The sequence below is a fragment of the Chiloscyllium plagiosum genome, unplaced genomic scaffold (genome assembly GCF_037043375.1).
Source record: "Chiloscyllium plagiosum isolate Xiang-an unplaced genomic scaffold, Cpla_swu_hap1 HiC_scaffold_19, whole genome shotgun sequence".
In the NCBI taxonomy this organism is placed as follows: domain Eukaryota; kingdom Metazoa; phylum Chordata; class Chondrichthyes; order Orectolobiformes; family Hemiscylliidae; genus Chiloscyllium; species Chiloscyllium plagiosum.
The window spans coordinates 36,399,827-36,421,181 of NW_028270157.1; the positions used below are offsets into that span (position 1 = coordinate 36,399,827).

The 21,355-nt window shown below is 40.4% G+C and overlaps 1 protein-coding gene across 1 annotated transcript in view; it reads left to right on the plus strand.

The window, feature by feature from the left end:
* The window catches only part of samtor (S-adenosylmethionine sensor upstream of mTORC1), a 122,483-nt gene that overhangs the window by 94,719 nt on the left and 6,409 nt on the right, over positions 1–21,355 (plus strand). The window contains exon 4 of the mRNA XM_087997223.1: positions 10,498–10,612. Within this exon, the coding sequence (XP_087853349.1) occupies positions 10,498–10,612 (115 nt within the window). The remainder of the gene's footprint in view (positions 1–10,497; positions 10,613–21,355) is intronic.

Consider the following 21,355-nt stretch of genomic DNA (forward strand, 5'->3'; position numbering starts at 1 on the left):
ATATGGTTGTTATCCATCTGATGACCAAGGTTGAGCAACTCACCACTACCACCTCGAGGGCAACTCGGGATGTGCAATAAATATTGGCCAACCAGCAAAGCTCATGTCCCAGAAGTGAATAATACACCAGTGGCAGGCTTCTGTCTTGTAAGGTTATGGTTCGTATCACAGTGGTCATGTCCCAGAAGTGAATAAGTAAGTAATAATGGTAGCACAGATAACATTGGCTTAGCAATAAGCAATTATTGAGTTGGTGCGCTGCAGGACTTCTGAGGTGGTGATCTTGTCTTGACAAGAGATCCGAAGGATACATCTGAGAGAACAAAGGTGGAGATTGTTCAGCTTTTTTTCACTCCTATCATATTTTCTCCAGGTTTCACTGCAAGAGGAGTGCACTGACCCTGTAGACCAGGTGGCCTTGCAGTTCAGCATTCTCGGTCAGTTCCACACTGCAGCTTGTCTTATTATCAGCATCAAGCAACAGACTGCTGTTAGTTCAGTTTTAAATATATACCTAATTGACAAGGATTTGATGCTTTGCTAATTTTAAAGATATCTTGTAGTTGTAACAAAGAAATGTGCAGGCATATATAATGGCCCCAATGATTTCAGGATGTACAAAAATGCTTCAGAACCATGAAATTTATTTTGAAGAAGTCGGTTGCTGCAAGTGCACAAACAGCAATGAAATGAAGCGCCAGCAAATCTGGTTTGGAGCTGCTTCAGTTAATGATGAGCTGCAATTTGTTTTGAAGTGTAATGTGGTATTTCGCTTCACTCATACCTTAGTTTAACATCTCATCATCATCTTTGCACTGCACTGCAGAATTAGTCTAAAGTATGTGCAAATGTCCTGCTGTGGAACTCGGTCCCACAATTTCCTCTGACCCAGAGCTGGAAATAGTAACACTGAGCCATGCTGTGACTGTGAACTGACGAAATGGTTCCTGAAAATATATTACAATTACTTAATACAGCCTGAAAAGAAGCACAGTTGCCAAGCAATATACGAAACATTTTAATTTACGCCACAGTATTGCATTTTTCTTCAGGACCTGCATTGCATGATTAATGAAAGTACTGTAGTTGCTGAAAGAAGGAAAACAAAAACGTTTTCTAATTTCAGTTGCAAATATTCTGAAGTATCAGTCTTAATTCTGGTATTGTCAGGCACTTTTAACAATGTCAACGATTCTGTAATTATCTTCAGAAGTTATTGAATGTAGCTTGATGGTGGACCAATAAAAGGATACTTCACTAAATATGGGTTGCCATTGGAAAGCATAATTAATATAATGAGAACAATAGGTTAATTTTGTTCCCCAAGGCTTGTCTTTCTATCCTCTTTTCTGTTAATTAAATTGAACACAATTTTCTAGCGTATTGTACAATACTGTATATGCATGATATATTAAATTTTACATGCACCTGTTTGTTACAATTACTGCTGAAAGACAAGCGATTGAAACGTAGTATTCAATTAATCTAGCATGTCAAATAAAGTGCTAATAGTAATGTTTCTCTTCAGAGACAGCTGTTTCCACAACTTTGTCACGTACTGTAGTTTGTAGCTGACTATAATTATCCTTTTTTTTGTATCAGTTTGCTCCCTTGTGAACAAATTTCACTGAAAGGTAATTATCTTGTTTTTTTCCGGCTCATTGATGTTGCGAGTAGCTTAAAATTCACACTGATTCTCCATCCGTTTATTGCACAGTACGCTATTACTGTCAACCTTTTCAGCAAAGTTAAAAATGCACTACCTTGTTGAGAATTTATAAAAATGTCTTTAACTTCTACGTGCAGTTTTAATGTTGTAGTGCAATTGCTTGGTTTAGAAGCAGATTGTTATTGCTTTGGCAATACAAAATGAAACTGATGTATAAAACATCTTCCAATAGGATTTCAAATATTGTCCAGCAGAAATATGTATTATATGGAAAAAATGAACTTGTAGTGGGTGGAGGGTAGAATTGTTTCCTGATGTAGCTGTGGCAAGTGAGAATCATCATGTTTGCTTCTGATTTTTAGAGTTGTAATTGCAAGATGTTAGTAAACAAAGGATATATGATATTGGAAATGTACACCTGTATTAACCAATGTTAACAGTTATTTCATCTGTTGTTTTGATGGCATTTGATCAACAGTAACTCTGATTGTTAACAAACCCACCAAATCTCACTCGTTAGGCTTAATGGTCTTATAATGTAGTAACGGGTTATTCATTTCGAGTTACAAAACGACACCAATTTAAAATTGAAAATGTTAACATTGATCCATACGTCTAATTGAGTTTGCAATCCATGCTGTGCGTACTGATTGTAAGTACTACTCCTCTTGCTTCTCTATTCATGATTCTACATTAAAGTTGCTCCAACCTTTAATTAGTAAACTGCCTAACTGTTTTAATCACCACAGTGTTTTACCATCTGTATATCCCCAGTTTGTTGCAGTGAAGAATATAGCAACAGGAAAAGGCCATACAACCTCTTGATTCGATGCCACCATTCAGTGAAATTATGACTGATCTGTAATCTATCTCCATCCATATTCTGACCATTGCTAATAAAAATCCATCAATCCCAGCTTAAAATATACTGCCTTTTGTTCGAGTACCATGCTTTTACCACTTTTGGATGAAGAAATTGCCTTTTTGTTCCTGGTTTGGCTCTGATTTTAAGATTGTCTCCTTGTTTTACACTCCTCTAGCAGTGAAAAAGCTTATCCTAAATCAATTCCTTCCAAAATGCAGAAATCAAAATCATATCATCCCTCAATCTTCTATAATGCACAGAGTACAAGCCTAATTTGTATAGAAGCATATAAACAGCAAATGATAGAAGTTAAGTGAATCCACAACCAACGAATCATACCTAAGCATGCAGTCCTGCCACACCAGTCATAAATGATGGTGGACAATTAAACAACTCCCTTGAGGAGGACACAGCTCCACAAACAACCCCATCCTTAATAATGGTGGTAACTAAAATATCAGCGCAAAAGCTAAGCCTGAAGTACACTCAACATCTTCAGACAAAAGTGCTGAGTGAATGATTCATCTTGGCCTTCTCCACTGAACCCTACCATCACAAATACCAATCTTCAGCCAGTTCAATTCATTCCATGTGACAATGAGAAACAGCTGGAGGAACTGGATAATGCCAAGTCTTGTGTCCTGACAACATTCCTGCAATATTACTGAAGGCGCGTGTTTCACAACTTGCTGTGCTCCTTGCCAAGCTGTTCCAGTACAGCTGCCTACTGGCCTCTACCGGACACTCTGGAAAATTGCTCAGCTTTGCCCCAAAATGCAGGTCAATACAACCTGGCCAAATATCAGAAGAAATTGAGGATTCCACCTTCCCCTTTGACCTTTCACTATGACCGCCCACCTGCATCTAGCTATCGCCTTCATAGCTACCTCCCCTCCATCCCCACCCTCCTATTTATCTCACAGCACCCCCGCCCTCCCTCCAACATTCCTGATGAAGGGCTTATGCCTCCTGCTCCTCGGATGCTGCCTGACCTGCTGTGCTTTTCTAGCGCTACACATTTTTGACTCTGGCCAAATACCAGTCCATCACTATAGTCTCTGTCATCATTAAAGTGATGGAATATGTCATCAACAGTGCTATCAAGCAGCAATAAGCTGCTCAGTGACATCTAGTTCTGGTTTCGCTGGGGACACATGGTTCCTGACCTCATTGCAACTTTGGTTCAAACATGAACAAAAGGACTGAAATTCAGGGGGAGGTGAGAGTGACCATTCTTGACAAATGGCTGCACTTGATTGAGCATGCCATCAAGGGGCCCTAGCAGACACTGGAGATCATCTTTAGAACCTTTCCAGGGAGGAGTCATATTGGACTCAACAGTTTAACTGTTTCATTCTCCACAGATGTTCTCAGACCTGTTAAGTTTCTCCAACACTTCTGTTTTTATTAATACAAAAGCAATTCATTGTTTTATTATTGAAAATACTGTGTGCGCTTTTTCAAAACCTATAAATGGTATAGTTGTATCATCAATTATCTTTACTGTGAAGTTTTTCAATTCTTTAATAGATTGATATTACTTCTTCATTGTACATGTTGCTTAGAAAATTCACTTCAATGCTGACATTAATTTATTCACATCTTCATTTTTTTATTGCTGTTTGTCAAATTATACAGAACTAATTTAATTAGTATTATATTTATGAAGCAATTTTAACTGTTGACGTTTATTTACACATCTTGGGAATGTTTATATCCATAGAGACAGGGATTCATAGAGTTGTACAGCATGGAAACAGACCCTTTGGTCTAACTTGTCCATGCCGACCAGATATCCTAAATTAATCGAATCCCATTTGCCAGCTTTTGACCCATATCCCTCTAAACCCTTCTAATTCATATATCCATCCAGATGCCTTTTAAATGTTGTCATTGTACCAGCCTCCAGCACTTCCTCTGGGAGCTCGTTCCATATACGCACCACCCTCTGCGTGAAAAAGTTGCCCATCAAGTCCATTTTTAAATCTTTTTCCGCTCACCCAAATCTATGCCGTCTAGTTTTGGACTCCCCCCACCCCAGGAAAAAATCTTGTCTACTTACCCTATCCATGCACCTCATGATTTTGTAAGCCTCTTTAAGGTCACTCCAAGGAAAATAACCCAGAGAAATTGTTAGTCATGTGCATAGCTCTGAAAAGGAGTTTTCCTTTAGTTCATGAGTTTTTAGGAGTTTTCCTTTCATACGGGAAATGATATTATAGTGAGTTGATGGAACCATTTGTCTAATCCGTTCAGGGGATGAGGATGTTGCTGGCTGACACAACATATATTTTCCATTATTTGGTGTAGATACACCTACATTGCTGTTCAGCTGGTATTTCCAAAATTTTGAAACAGCAGTACTGAAAGAACAGCGATACATTACCAAATCAGGATGGTGAATGACTTGGAGAGGAAATTGCAGGTGGTGTTTTTCCTATACATCAAATAGCTTTGTCCTTCTGGGCAGTAGTGGCTGTGTGTTTGGAAGGTGATGTCTAAAGACCCTCGCCAAGTTTTTGTGGAGGCAAGTACAGAAATTCATATTTGTTTTTTTCTTCTTTGTTGATAATGGCAACAATTGTGACTGTGGAAAGAGTAAAATATATTGATTTTAATTAGTAGTTTTAAAACTGATTGTATGCAGCTTATAGCAGCTTTACATGGGAAGAGATTAATAGTGGTAAACTTCTATGCATTAGAAATAGAAACAAATGTTATAATGGAGAGATAAAAGCCATGTAGCTGTTGCCTGAGAGGTTTCAGAGACTTCATCCTCCAAAGCAGTGTACTAATATAGCAAGGTTGGGGTGCTTTTTTCCTAATTATTCACAGGATGTGGGTGTTGCTGGCCAGGCCAGCATTTATTGTCCTCCTCCAATTGTCCAGAGGACACTTAAGAGTCAACGTCGTTGCTGTGGATATGGCGTCACATACAGACCATGCCCACTAATGACAGCAGTTTCCTTCCCTAAATGGCATTAGTAAACCAGATAGGTCTTCCTCACAATTGACAATGGTTTCACAGTCATCGTAGATTCTTAATTCCAAACGTTTTCTGCTTCATCGTCCTGTGCTCACTTGTATCTGTTGTGGTGAAGGGGAAAAGATTAATTGTTACGTATGCTCAGTTCCCTTAATTAGATTCATGTCTGGCAATCCATGCACATCGGGATAAAAGACTGCAGCCTTCCACACTGGCTTCTTGGATCCTTCCTGTCTCTTCATCAGCACAGGAAAAATCAGGGTTCTCCTTTGCCAGTTCTGTGCTCTGTATTCAGTGGCAATGAGGATTCATATATCTGGCAGCCATCTTCTGCGCAGGGGTCTCTCCCTCCTGTCATTGGTGATCTTATCCTGCTGACAGAGGAAGAGGAGAATTCAGCGTGGTTGTCAGAGTCATAGAGATGTACAGCATAGAAACAAACACTTTGGTCCAACTCGTCCATGCCAACCAGATATCCCAACCCAATCTAGTCCCACCTGCCAGCACCCGGCCCATATCCCTCCAAACCCTTCCTATTCATATACCCATCCAAATGCCTTTTAAATGTTGCAATTGTACCAGCCTCCACCACTTCCTCTGGCAGCTTGTTCCATACACGTATCATCCTCTGCATGAAGAAGTTGCCCCTTTGGTCTCTCTTATATCTTTCTCCTCTCATCCTAAACCTATGCCCCCTAGTTCTGGATTCCCTGACCCCAGGGAATAGACTTGGTCTATTTATCCTATCCATGCCCCTCATGATTTTATAAATCTCGATAAGGTCACCCCTCAGTCTCCAATGCTCCAGGAAAACAGCCCCAGCCTATAACTCAAAATCATCCAACCCTGGCAACATCCTTGTAAATCTCAAGTTTCACAACATCCTTCCAATAGGAAGGAGACCAGAATTGCACACGATATTCCAAAAATGGCCTAACCAATGTCCTGCACAATTGCAACATGACCTTCCAAATCCTGTACTCAATACTCTGACTAATAAAGGAAAGCACACCAAACTCTTTGTTTAGCATCACTCCCTGGGACCTTAACATTAAGTGTATAAGCCCTGCTAAAATCTGCTTTCCCAAACTGTAGCGCCTTGCATTTATTTAAATCTGCCACTTCTCAGCCCATTGGCCCATCTGATCAAGGTCCCGTCGTAATCAGAGGTAATCTTCGTCGCTGTCCACTACACCTATAATTTTGATGTCATTTGCAAACTTCCTAACCATACCTCTTATGCTCACATCCAAATCATATATATAAATGATGAAAAGTAGTGGACCCAGCACCAATCCTTGAGCACTCCATTGGTCACAGGCCTCTAGTCTGAAAAACAACCGCCCACCACAACCCTCTGTCTTCTACCTTTGAGCCAGTTCTGTGTCCAAATGGCTAGCTCCCCCTGTATTCCATGAAATCTAACCTTGCTAATCAGTCTCCAATGGGGAACCTTACTGAAGTCCACATGGATCACATCTACCACTCTGCCCTCATTGATCCTCTTTGTTACTTCTTCAAAAAACTCAATCAAGTTTGTGAGACATGATTTCTCATGCACAAAGCCATGCTGACTATCTCGAATCTTTATATTGCTGAGGCTAAACGTCAGCTCGCGGACACCTCCTCCTACTGCCCACTTGACCATGACCCCACCTCCCACCACTAAACCATCATCTCCCAGACCATCCATAACCTCAACACCTCAGGGGATCTCCCATCCACCGCCTCCAACCTCATAGTCCCACAACCCCGCACCGCCCGTTTCTACCTCCTGCCCAAAATCCACAAACCTGATTGCCCTGGCCGACCCATTGTCTCAGCCTGCTTCTGCCCTACCGATTTCATTTCTGCATACCTTGACTCAGTCCTGTCCCCCTTAGTCCAAGACCTCCCCACCTACGTTCGGGACACCACCCACGGCCTCCACCTCCTCATTGATTTTCGCTTCCCCGGCCCCCAACGCCTTATCTTCACCATGGACATCCAGTCCCTATACACCTCCATCCCCATCACGAAGGCCTCAAAGCCCTCCGCTGCTTCCTTTCCCGCTGTACCAACCAGTGCCCTTCCACTGACACTCTCCTTCGACTGACTGAACTGGTCCTCACTCTTAACAACTTCTCCTTCCAATCCTCCCACTTCCTCCAAACCAAAGGAGTAGCCATGGGCACCCGCATGGGTCCTAGCTATGCCTGTCTCTTCGTTGGATATGTGGAACAGTCCATCTTCAGCAGCTACACTGACACTACCCCCCCCACCTTTTCCTCCGCTACATTGATGACTGTATTGGAGCTAGCTCATGCTCCCACGAGGAGGTTGAACAGTTCATCCACTTTACTAACACCTTCCATCCCGACCTCAAATTTACCTGGACCGTCTCAGACTCCTCCCTCCCCTTCCTAGACCTCTCCATTTCTGTCTCGGGCGACCGACTCAACACGGACATTTACTATAAACTGACCGACTCCCACAGCTACCTAGATTACACCTCTTCCCACCCTGCCCCCTGTAAAAACGCCATCCCATATTCCCAATTCCTTCGCCTTTGCCGCATCTGCTCCCAGGAGGACCACTTCCAATACCGAACAACCCAGATGGCCTCCTTCAAAGACCGCAATTTCCTCCCAGACGTGGTCGACGATGCTCTCCACCGCATCTCCTCCACTTCCCGCTCCTCCGCCCTTGAACCCTGCCCCTCCAATCGCCACGGACAGAACCCCACTGGTCCTCAACTTGCACCCCACCAACCTCCAGATACATCGGATCATCCTTCGTCATTTCCACCACCTCCAAACGGACCCCACCACCAAGGATATATTTCCCTCCCCACCCCTATCAGCGTTCCGGAAAGACCACTCCCTCCACGACTCCCTTGTCAGATCCACACCCCCCACCAACCCAACCTCCACTCCCGACACCTTCCCCTGCAACCGCAAAAAATGCAAAACTTGCGCCCACACCTCCCCCCTCACTTCCCTCCAAGGCCCCAAGGGATCCTTCAATATCCATCAGAAATTCACCTGCACCTCCACACACATCATTTACTGCATCCGCTGCACCCGATGTGGCCTCCTTTACATTGGGGAGACAGGCCGCCTACTTGCGGAACGTTTCAGAGAACACCTCTGGGACACCCGCACCAACCAACCCAACCGCCCCGTGGCTGAAAAGTTCAACTCCCCCTCCCACTGCGCCAAGGACATGCAGGTCCTTGGCCTCCTCCATCGCCAGACCATTGCAACACGACGCCTGGAGGAAGAGCGACTCATCTTCCGCCTAGGAACCCTCCAGCCACAGGGGATGAATGCGGATTTCTCCAGCTTCCTCATTTTCCCCTCCCCCCACCCCTTCTCCAGCCTGCAATCTTCTTCCCAACCTCTTTCCCCCCCCCCACCCCCTCTCCGGCCTATCACCCTCACCTTAACCTCCTTCCATCTATCGCATTCCCAACACCCCTCCCCCAAGTTCCTCCTCCCTACCTTTTATCTTAGCCTGCTTGGCACACCCTCCTCATTCCTGAAGAAGGGCTTATGCCCGAAACGTCGATTCTCCTTCTCCTTTGATACTGCCTGACCTGCTGCGCTTCTCCAGCAATACATTTTTATCTCAAATCAATCTTTGCCTTTCCAAATACATTGTTTTGTGTTCAGTGCTTGAGCTTTTTGAGTATATATACACATCCTGAGCACACTACAGTAAGTGATTAGGAAGCTGCTGCCGAACTGCACCAGGGATCAAGGTTCAATTTCAGCCTCGGGCTGCTGTCTGTGTGGAGTTTGCACATTCTCCCCATGTCTGCTTGGGTTTTCTCTGGATGCTTCAGTTTCCTCCCACAGTCCAAAAAATGTGCAGGTTAGGTAGATTGGCCATGGTAAATTGCCACATAGCCTGCACATCCCTGCAAACTATGTGGATTAACCGTGGAAAATGCAGGGTCGTGGGGGCGCAGGGAGTGGGCTGCTCTTCACGATGGACTCGATGGGCTGAATGACCTGCTTTCACACTGTAGGGATTCTATGATTCTATGTTCATAGTCAGAATCTTTTTTTCCCAAGTTGAAATGTCTAACACCAGGCTTCATGCATTTAAGGTGAGAGGGGGGGAAGTTCAAAGGAGATGTAAGGGGCAAGGTTTTTACACTGTGTGTGGTAGGAGTGTGGAATGTCCTGCCAGGTGTGGTGGTGGAGGCAGAAACATTAGGGGCATTTAAGAGACTTTTAGATAAGCACATCAATATGCAAGCAATGGAGGGATATGGGCCAATGGCAAACAGAAGGAATTGGTTTAATTTGGTGTCATGTTCAGCACAAAATTGAGAGCTGAAGGGCCCATTTCTGTGCTGTATAGTTCTGTGTTCTATGTTTTATCTCCAGGACACAGGGCAATCAACTGCAGGCTTACACCAAGCAAAATGCTGTCTAGGAAACCTTTATGTATGGTGCTCAGACCTTCAAATCCAGAAGGTCCCACTGCAAATGAGAATGCTCTGTGTGCCAGTCCCATGAGATTCACTACTCCACTCACGTGTATAAATAATAAATTGAAAACCATGATATCATGCAAGTGACAATACTTAATATGCTCAGTGCCATAATTAAGATCCAAAATGGAACATTCCACCTATTAACTTAGTTTGTCTCTTCATAGATGCTGCCCGACCTGCTGAGTAATTCCAGCATTTTCTGTTTTGTTTTAATTAACCATCTGATACTGTCTAGCTTTGCACACAGAATAATGTACTTCTTTGAAAACTGAGGCTTTTTAGCAAATGTAGAGCTCCAATTCACTGTGAATTTTACTTTGATGGACAAGGAAAATTTATTTAAAATCTGTTTATAAAATATTTTATACTTAACTTTGTACTTTCTTTGTGTCAACCCATTCAGTATGTCTATGTGACTTGATGTATCCTAACATTATGATGTTCAGTCTTATTGGCTTTAATCATTTGACTGTAACCATTTTCTTTTCCAGTTTGGTATGTTTTTCAGGAAAGATCAGATTACTGGATGTTGGAAGCTGCTTTAATCCATTTTTGAAGTTTGATGAATTCCTAGCTGTTGGCATTGACATTGTACCTGCAGTGGAGGTACGTTATATAAATATACATATACATAGTACTTTAGAAATGAACATAGATTAGACATAAGCAATTGTTTGGAAGACTGGAGCATAGCATAGATGTTTAGAAAATAGGAATTGATTTACAAGGATGTTGCAAGGCTTGGAGGATTTGAGCTATAGGGAGAGGCTGAATAGGCTGAGACTGTTTTCCCTGGAGCGTCGGAGGCTAAGGGGTGACCTTAGAGGTTTATAAAATCATGAGGGGCACGGATAGGATAAATAGACAAGTCTTTTCCCTGGGGTCAGGGAGTCCAGAACTAGAGGGCATAGGTTTAGGGTGAGAAGGGAAAAATATAAAAGGGACAACTTTTCACACAGATGGTGGAACGTGTATAGAAAGAGCTGCCAGAGGAAGTGGTGGAAGTTGGTACAATTGCAACATTTAAAAAGCATCTGGGTATCTGAATAGAAAGGGTTTAGAGGGATATGGGTAAAGTGCTGGCAAATGGGACAAGGTTAGGTTGGGATGTCTGGTCGGCATGGACAAGTTGGACATAAGGGTCTGTTTCCATGCTGTATATCACTATGACTCTATGATTTTGATCAACTAGTTTTCTGAAGGAACTGCAAATGTGATTGATAAGGATAAGACAGTGCATGCTCATTAACTGTTCAGAGGATTTCAGAAAGCTATTTGACCGTGCCCCAAATAACCTAAGTCACAATAAGAGTGCTCAAAGGATAGTGGTAAAGCTTTAAGTTAAATTTATAAACTGAAAGGTACACAGCAAAGACTGATGGTGTGAAGATAATTTTCACAATGGAAGTGCTGACCATGAAGTTCCACAGAGATTAGAGTTGTAATTATTCTTGTTTATAACTTTAGGAATCACAGGGAAGAAAGGATATTATCCAAGAGGTTCAAATTAGATGAGTGCACATTGAGTGTAGTGGCAAATTATACTAATTAATCAATGCACAATAATCCAAATGGCATGCTAGGGCAGTGAGCAGTGGTTTTGAATGAAGTTCAGATGCAAAGGTAAAGTCTATAATCCAAAGAATTATCGTTTTGGTTGTAATCAAATTGCACTCATAATTGTGAATTTTCTCAAGCTTTTTTTTTGCCCAAGTTTCCATTCAAACTCATATCTCTATGACCAAACACAATGAGCATAATAGAGCAGTGTTACATAACAGTTTCTGCATTTCAAATTTTTCCTTTATTTTTAAAAGTGGCAATCTTTTGCAATTTTATTAATACAATAAATCTGCATTTTTAATCTTGTCCACCACATGTTGAGCCACATTTTAAACAACTGAAAATATTCTTATTCAACTTTGGTGACCTATTTAGTAGTTTAAGATTTTAATTTTAAGTAATTTTAGATAGTAACTATTTTGTAGTTGATTATCATCAAAAACTATTAAGAAGATGCTGTTTCTGTCTAAGAGCCTTCATGAAGATCTTTAAATGGGTACAATTTGTGGAAAGGATTGTGGGAATCAATTCAGTCCAGGAATTCAGTCAGCTTTGCGAGCAGAGCTGTCTACAAGTGCAATGTCTTTTTTTTTTAAAGTAGGGTTAAAAGATTTTAAAATATATAATTTCTGCTGGATATAATTTGAGTTTCAAGTTCGTCAACCCTTTATGCTGATGATGTCAAATGTGCATTCTAGCAGGATCATGCTTTTGCAGATTTTTTTTTGTTGAATCCAGCCATGTCGATAGTCAAAGTCAGAAAGCAGCATAGCTTTGAAACGTGCTTATAGCTGGGCATTGACCATTACAAATGCTTTCTTCTGGGTCAGATCCTCCTCTTAGGTAAAGACAGAAGTTTGACATCCTGGTTTTGCAATCTTCCATTTGGTGTAATGTTTGTAAAGCATCGGTGGATCTTCCTCACATTTCACTTTCCCACCCAGCTTTGCAATGTCTGCAAACTTGGAGATAGTGTATTACATTTAGTTCCCATATCTAAATCATTAATATATATTGTGAATATCTAGGGTCCAAGCATTGATCCATGTGGTATCCCATTGGTCACAGGCTGCCACTCGGAAAATAACCTCTATTTCTATTCTATCTTTCCCTCTCTGTCAATCAGTTTTCTATCCATGAACCTATACTGCTCCCACACATTTTAATTTTATATGCTAATTTCTTTTGTGGGATCTTAGCAAATGCCTTCTAAAACCACATCTGCTGGTTTCCGTTTATCAACTCCACTAGTTACATCCTCAAAAAGTTCCAATACATTTGTCTAGCATGTTTTCCCTTTCATATATCCATGCTGACCCTGTCCTATCCTGTGACTATTTTCCAAGTGCTTTGCTATTAAATCTTTTATAATGAACTCTAGCATTTTCCCAATTACCCAGTAGTCAAACTAACTCATCTATAATTCCCTGTTTTCTCTCTACCTCCCTTTTTAAATAATGGGGTTACATTAGCTATCTTCTAATCCATAGGAACAGTTCCAGTGTCTTGCAAGATGATCGCCAACATATCCACCATTTCTAGAGTCACTTCTTTAAATATTCTGGGATGTACGTTATTGAGTCCTTGGGATTTATTGGCCTTTAATCCCATCAATTTCCCCAATATCATTTCCTACTAATACTGATGTCCTTAAATTCATCTCTCTCACACTAGACTATGTGTTCCTCTGTATTTTGTGTCGTCCTCTGTGAAGACAGAACCAAAATATAGGTTTAGTTAGTCTGCCATCCCGTTGTTCTCTAATATAACTTCGCAGTTTCTGATCATCTTGGACCGATGTTTATCTTCACTAGTTTTTTTCTTCACAAAGATATAGAAGCTTTTATAATCAGTTTGTATGTTATCTGCTAGCTTACTCTTGTATTTGTGCATTTACTTCACAACAACTAATTGGAAGTATTAAAATAATCATGTTGGTATGGTAAGTAACCATAACAAGAGACAAATACTATGTTAAACATAAAAGGCAAGACTTGGGGAAAGCAACAACTACAGGTATATATAAAAAATAATGCCAGACAAAAGAAAGGAATGAGAAAGCTTGAAAGGGAAGGCTAAGCTAAAGGAAAAAGTTTTTTTTAAAAAATGAAGAACAAATGAGAAAAGGAAATTTGGACTCATTAAAGACTCATGCATGCAATATGTAGTAATAGAAGTAAATGGCAGACTTATTAAAGAGTACCTTGTTTGCGTAGTGAAGATACAGAACAAAATACCAGCAATAGAAGGAAACTTAAACATATATTAAGACAATGATCTTGATAGATTTAAGATAAGAAGAGCAATGATGTTGTAAAATAATCTCCAGAATCTGATAATTTGCAACTCAGAATATTTAAAGAAACAGGTAGGAAAATTGCACAAGTATAACTGGAATTTTCCAGTTTTATCCTGATTCAGAAATTGTCTTTGGATTGGAAATTTGCAAATTTCACTACAATTGTTTAAAACGAAGGGGAAAAAAAATCGGGTAAGAGGCCTGTCAGTTTAATTTTAATTTTGAAGAGGTTGTTTCACTTTATCCTCACCGTGATTGACCACTTGGATAAGTATGAGATGATCAAAGAGGATCAGCATGGATTTGTGTTTGATAGGCTAAGGTTGCCTAAACTAGTTAAATTTATAAGGTGATACTTGCATGGTGGATTGTGGGATGTCAATGGGTATTGCCTGTATGAATTTGCAGGGGGCCTTTGATAGGATTTTACACAAGATATTAATAACAAAGCTACATCTCTCAGAATTAGATGTAATTTTATTACACAGACTAGTAATTGGTTCGGAGGTAAGAGACAGGATTTAGGTATAAGCAATGTGTTCTCTGATTGGAGGGATGTAACAAGATCTGGAATCTGAGCTTCAAACTCTGCAGCAAATTCGGGAGGGGGAGAATTACCCGGACACTTTGTTTCAGGAGGCAGTCACACCCGGTAGATTAAGTAATTCAAATTCAGTTAGTGATCAGGAACAACAGGGTGTGACTGTAAGTAAGGCCGGTAGGGGGATTTTGAGTTCAGGAGTGGAGGAGCCTCAATCCTTGACCTTGTCCGATAGGTATGAGATTTTTGCTCCCTGTATGGATGAGGAAAAGGGCTGTGGACAGGAAGAACCAACTGACCATGGCACCATGGAGCAGATGGCCATTCAAGAGGAGGTGCCATAACACAAGTAGCTGTTATAGGGGATTGTATAATTAGGGGGAAAGATAGTACCCTTTGTGAGCCGGATCAGGAGTCCCGCATGGTGTGTTGTCTGCCCAGTCCCAAGGTGCAGGACATCTCCGACTGGCTTGAAAGGATATTGGAGTGGGAGGGAGAGGATTCAGTTGTTGTGGTCCATGTTGACACAAACAACAAAGGCAAGGCTAGGAAGGAGGACCTGTTTGGGGAGTAATGAGCACTAGAAAGGAAATTGAAGAACAGGTCGAGGGTCATAATTTCTGAATTACTGCCCGAGCCACATGCTGATTGGCATAGCGATAAGAAAATTAGGGAAGTAAACATGTGGCTAAGAGATTGGTTAGGCAAAGAGAGATTCCATTTCATGGGACATTGGTACAATAGTAATTACAGGGGCCTGAGAGAGGAACCGATGAAAATTGACTGGAAACAGAGAGCCTAGTGAGGAAGACAGCACAGCAACAATGGAAGAAGTTTCTGGGTGCAATTGAGGACACAGTACAGAGATTCATCCGAAAGAAAAGAAAGATTATCTTGGGATGGTGTTGATGGGGAGTTGTTGGAGATTAGACAGCCATGGCTGACAAAGGAAATCAGGAAATGTTTCATAGAAAAAGAGAGACCCTATAAAGTGGCTAAGAGCACTAAGAAATCAAAAGATTGGGAAGACTACAAAAACAAACAGAGGATAACAAAGAGAGAATTAAGAAAAGAGAAGATCAAATATGAGGGTCAGCTGGCCAGTAATATTAGAAATGATAGTAAAAGTTTCTTTCAATACATAAGAAACAAATAAGAGGCAAAAGTAGAAACTGAGCCGCTCCAAACTGATGCAGGAAGGCTAGTAATGTGAGATAAGGAAATAGTTGATGAACTTAATAAATACTTTGTGTCAGTCTTCATAGTGGAAGACATGAGTAATATCCCAACAATTAAGAAGAGTGAAGGGGCAGAGTTGAGTATGATAGTCATTACAAAGGGGAAAGTGCTAGAAAAGCTAAAAGGTCTAAAAATTGATAAATCTCCTGGCTCCGATGGGCAACATCCTAGAGTTCTGAGGGAGGTGGCTGAAGAAATAGCGGAGGTGTTGGTTGTAATCTTTCAAAAATCACTGGAGTCAGGGAAAGCCCAGATTGGAAAATCACTATTGAAACCCCCTTGTTCAAGAAAGGATCAAGACAAAAGATGGAAAATTATAGGCCGATTAGCCTAACCTCGGTTGTAGGTAAAATTCTAGAATCCATCGCTAAGGATGAGATTTCTAAACTCTTGGAAGTGCAGGGTCGAATTAGATCAAGTCGGCGTGGATTTAGTAAGGGGAGGTCGTACCTAACAAACCTGTTACAATTCTTTGAAGAGGTAACATGTAAGTTAGACCAGGGAAATCCTAGACTTCCAAAAGGCCTTTGATAAGGTGCCTCACGGGAGGCTGCTGAGTAAGGTGAGGGCCCATGGTGTTCGAGGTGAGCTACTGCATGGATTGAGGATTGGCTGTCTGACAGAAGGCAGAGAGTTGGGATAAAAGGTTCTTTTTCGGAATGGCAGCTACTGACAAGTGGTGTCCCGCAGGGTTCATTGTTGGGGCTGCAGCTGTTCACTATATATTAATGATCTGAATGCAGGGACTGGCAGCATTCTGGTGAAGTTTGCTGATGATATGAAATTAGGCAGACAGGCAGGTAGTTCTGAGGAGGAGGAGGAGATTGCAGAAAGATTTATAGTTTAGGAGAATGGTCCAAGAAATGGCTGATGAAATTCAATGTGAGCAAATGCGAGGTCTTGCACTTTGGAAAAATGAATATGGGGACAGACTATTTTCTAAACGGTGAGAAAATCACTAAAGCCAAAGTACAAAGGGATCTAGGAGTGCTAGTCCAGGATTCTGTAAAGGTTGACTTGCAGGTTGAGTCCGTGATTAAGAAAACAAATGTAATTTTGTCATTTATCTCAAGAGGGTTGGAATGTAAAAACAGCGATGTGCTACTGAGACTTTATAAAGCTCTGGTTAGGCCCCATTTAGAATATTGTGTCCAATTTTGGGCCCCACACCTCCAGAAAAGACATTGGCACTGGACGTGTCCAGCGGAGATCCACATGGATGATCCCTGGAATGGTAGGCCTAACATACGATGAACAGCTGAGGATCCTAGGATTGTATTCATTAAAGTTTAGAAGGTTGAGGGGAGATCTAATAGAAACTTACAAGATAATGCATAGCTAAGAAAGAGTGGACGCTGGGAATTTGTTTCCATCAGGTGGGAATACTAGGACCCTTGGGCACAGCCTTAGAATTAGTGGGGGTCAATTTAAAATGGAAATGAGGGAGACATTTCTTCAGCTTACCACTAAAACATTCCTTGACTGTTACCAAATTTGGTATTTTAAAGTTAACTAAGTTTAAACTGACGTGTAAATAGATTAAGAATCTGGTTTTGTTTCTCTGGCAGCATGTAAACAGTAATGCAGAAGACTTTGGGTAACACGTAAACATGAATAGAGCTTTACGACATAACCAACACATAATTTGAGACTGAAGCATCAAGATAAATAGTCAAAAATATTTCACAACATGATACTGAAGAAAATAAGAATGAAGTAAATGTTTCCTGTCTTTGTTGACATGGTCATATTTAGTATTAGAACTGGGATGGTAAAGGAGATGAACTTGGAGGGAATAGGGAAGAGTGATACTGAAGCAGCTAATTTCTTTGAATTGTGGTCCACAAACAAAAATTTCAGTGTCCTAGAGCCATCAGATAATCAAACAGGAGTAAACATACTCCATTCAAATGGCTATTTCCATTTTACTGAATTTTTATCAAATATGCTATGGGATTTTCTCCTCTTAGTCTACTCTTTACATTTATGATTACCAATTTATTTTGGTATTTTCAGGCTGAAGCTACATCATCCTCAAGGGTAAAAGCTAGCTCCAAGTGTTTTTAGTTTGGAAAGTTTTGAATAGTAACATTCTTCAGTCCTAAACTTGAGCACATTATTTTTCTTATTTGCATTTTCATTTCACAGTAGTTTGGGATATCATGTCAAATAAAATCTGATGTTTCACTGTATATATTTAAAGTATCATATCACTTGGCACCTTTTGACAAATTGTACAATGCACTCTTGGTTTATCATTTCACAACTGCGTTATCTCTATGCTTTATCTTGATGGTGTGGATCCTCGATATCTTTGTTCACAAGAAAATAATTTCCTGATAATATATTGGATGTAATCTCTGCAATGTGTATTAAATTATTAATGCATTGTGCTGTTGCCATTAGAACAGAAACTGCAAGAAAAACACAGGCAAATTAATGGAATTTCACCGTATTGACTTCAGTGTGTGTTCATTGGGTAATATGAAGAAATTCTGGGATTTCTGGACACATGTTGACATTGTGGTAGTATCTATACCAAATGGAGTGCAGCAGTTCAAGAAGGCAGCTCATCTTAAGTATTGGCAGGAAATGCTGGTCCAACCAGTGTCGCCCACATCCCTGAAATCACTTTTAAAGCAATACTCGCAAGCCATGCCACATTCCATGAACAAATAAATTCCAAAAAATTCTCCTCAATTAGTCTCCCCCGAATAGGATTCAGTCTTATGAACCTCCACTGTTTCAATGGCAAGAATGTCTTCTTTTAGAAATGGACCAGCGCTGTATATACAATTGAAGCAAAATTTATTTGCTCCTGTACTCAAGTGGAATTTGAATTCAATAATAATCTGCACTTGGGCGTCACATGATGACCATGAATCCATTGTCAATTGTCAGACAAAACTCATCTGGTTCACTAATGTCTTTGAGGGAAGGAAACTGCCATCCTGCCCTGATATGGCCTACATATGAATCCAGACCCACAGTAATGTGGTTGACTCTTAATGCCGTCTTAATGCAATTAGGAATGGGCAATAAATGCTGGCCTCAAACCAATTGATATATTCTTTCAATCTCATCACAGCCAATTTCCTCCACATATCTTCATAATTGGCTTTGTTTAGATTTAAGACCTTAGTTACATCTCTTTCCAACTTAATTAAAAATTCAACCATAATATTCCCTAAAGATTCTTTCATGAAATTCCTAATTAGCCCTTTCTCATTACATAATCGATCAAAGATAGTTTGCACACTAGTCAGTTCTTCAACATATGCTGTAGAAAACAGTATCAGACACATTCCAAAAATTCTGCCTTCTCAGTATTGGTGCTGTCAGATTTAACCAGTCTATATATCAGAGTCGAAAAGTGTGGTGCTGGAAAAGCACAGCCAGTCAGACAGCATTTGAGCAGAGGAATCGATGTTTCGAGCATAAACTCTTCATGCTCCTTGGATGCTGCCTGATCAGCTGTGCTTTCCAGCATCTCACTTTTGGACTCTGATCTCCAGTATCTGCAGTCCTCACTATATTTCCCTTGCTATATGCAACTGTAATTTGCTGATACATGGCAGCTATATATTACCACTCCTACCATATTTTCTGCCATTAATGTTTTAGTTCCTCCCAAATGAATTCTACATCCTGTTCTTCTGATCAAGGATTTTATCTTTTACTACTAGAACTACCCCACCTCATTTTCTCTTTGCTTGTCCCTCCTAAATGTTGAATATCCTTTAATACTCACTTCCTCGTCATAGTCATCCTGCAGCCATACCTCCATAATAGGAATTAAATCATACCTTTTTACATTTATTAGTACTATCTTGTTGAGAATGCTATGTGGATTCAAGTAGAGTGCCATTATTTTTTTAAAACACTATTTTGACATTTGAGAATTTTATTTCTGTTGCTTTGCACTTTCATTTACAGCTGTTCTACTTCCCAAAACAGCTATCTTTTTATGTATTGCCATTCTTTCACTATTGCTGGGTCAAAATGCTCAAACTCCCTTCCGTACAGCATTGTGGAAGGATTTCAGTAGATCAGAAAAGCAGCTCGCTTCTTTAGGGCAACTAGGAAGTGGCCATAAATGCTGGTCTAGCCAGTGACATTTGCATCTCATGAACAAATAAAAAAATTCCAGAGAATTCCCTGATCATCACTCTGACTTACGAAGGTGCTAGTAAATAGAATATTAAACTCAATCCAGCTAAAGAGTAAACTGCCCTCCTTGCATAGGTTCCACCAGCACAGAATGGGGAGGGATTGTGGGCTGTGTATTAGTGAGTTAGGAAGCATTTAAAGAGAGGACGACCACACAAATTTGAACAGCAATCAGAAGCAGTAGATCGAAGTCGGTTGGCAAAGCAACCTGCACCTGCTCATCCAGGTGAGCAGTAAGTAACCACGAGGAATTACATAGCTTACAGTTCATAAGTGCGAAAGAAGGTAAAAACATTAATGTAGACTAATTTTAAACTTTTAAACACATTCCAAATTTGATCGAAGTTTTATATTTGTAGGTACTAAATTCATCATTCTTAAAATATTTGTAATAATGCAAAACCTGTTTTACAACTATTTTAAACATCCTAAATATGGCTGTCTGAAGCATAATCTAAGAGTTGCATATACACAAGTTGCAATATGCTAAGATTTACGTATACTGGCAAGTAAGATTAAAAAAGAACTTTGTTCTAAAATTGTTTGCCATCAAGTCTTAATTATTGTTGGCTTTCACTCAATTTGGGGATGATCTAATCTAATCTAATCTCTGCTCAGGATCAGAAGATTCTGCCATGAGTCTTGAAGTGACTGAATTGGCTGATATCTTGGACAATGTGTTTTGCTTTACATGTATATAATCCAGCAAGTTCATGCTCTGTTGTTTTTACGGATTTCTTCCCATATTATACGCACAGACTGCATTGAAATGATGAGGGCAATTTTTTATACAAATGGATTGACCTACAGATATGACCGTAACAGAAGGTAGACAAAGAGAAAACTAATATTGCTACTTTCTTGAAATCTAATAATTCCGTCCATTTGAAATCACTACTGATCATAAGAAAGTGTGATAAGAAATCATATATTTATCATAAAAATATGTCAGGTCTCTATCCTCAACCACGCTCTCATTTGTCAACCTAGACTGAGGCTTGAGTGGCACATGTATTAAATGATTAAAATGGAACACCAAAGAAGATATTTCAGATTCTTCAATATTACCTATTCATTAACAAAAATTCAAGAGAAGCTCATTCTTGCAAATAGCATTTATTCACATTAATAATTCTTTATGGCCTTTTTCCATACATGATCTGGCACCATGGTCTTGATTTTGTGACCACCTGGATTGGGAGCAGAGGGGCAGGTAAAGCCCACCTTTAAAAATTACAGCCTGCACTTTGTATTTTCAGCCCAAGGTGGCAGGTTGATTTGGGAGTTGGACCAAATGATCCTTGAAGAGCGAAGGAGGCTGCCAATTCCCAAAGCAGGTTCGGCAAAAAGCCTTCCAAGGTTCGCCTGCAATTTGTTCAAAGTATAAAGACTAAAATATAAAATGTCCTTCCTTCGTCCATTGCCTCCTTCCCTCACTGCTCTCATCCCACCATGCCACCAAATACCCTCCACCTACCTTCACCTAGAAAGTACATAGAATTATAGAATCCCTACAGTGTGGAAACAGGCCATTTGG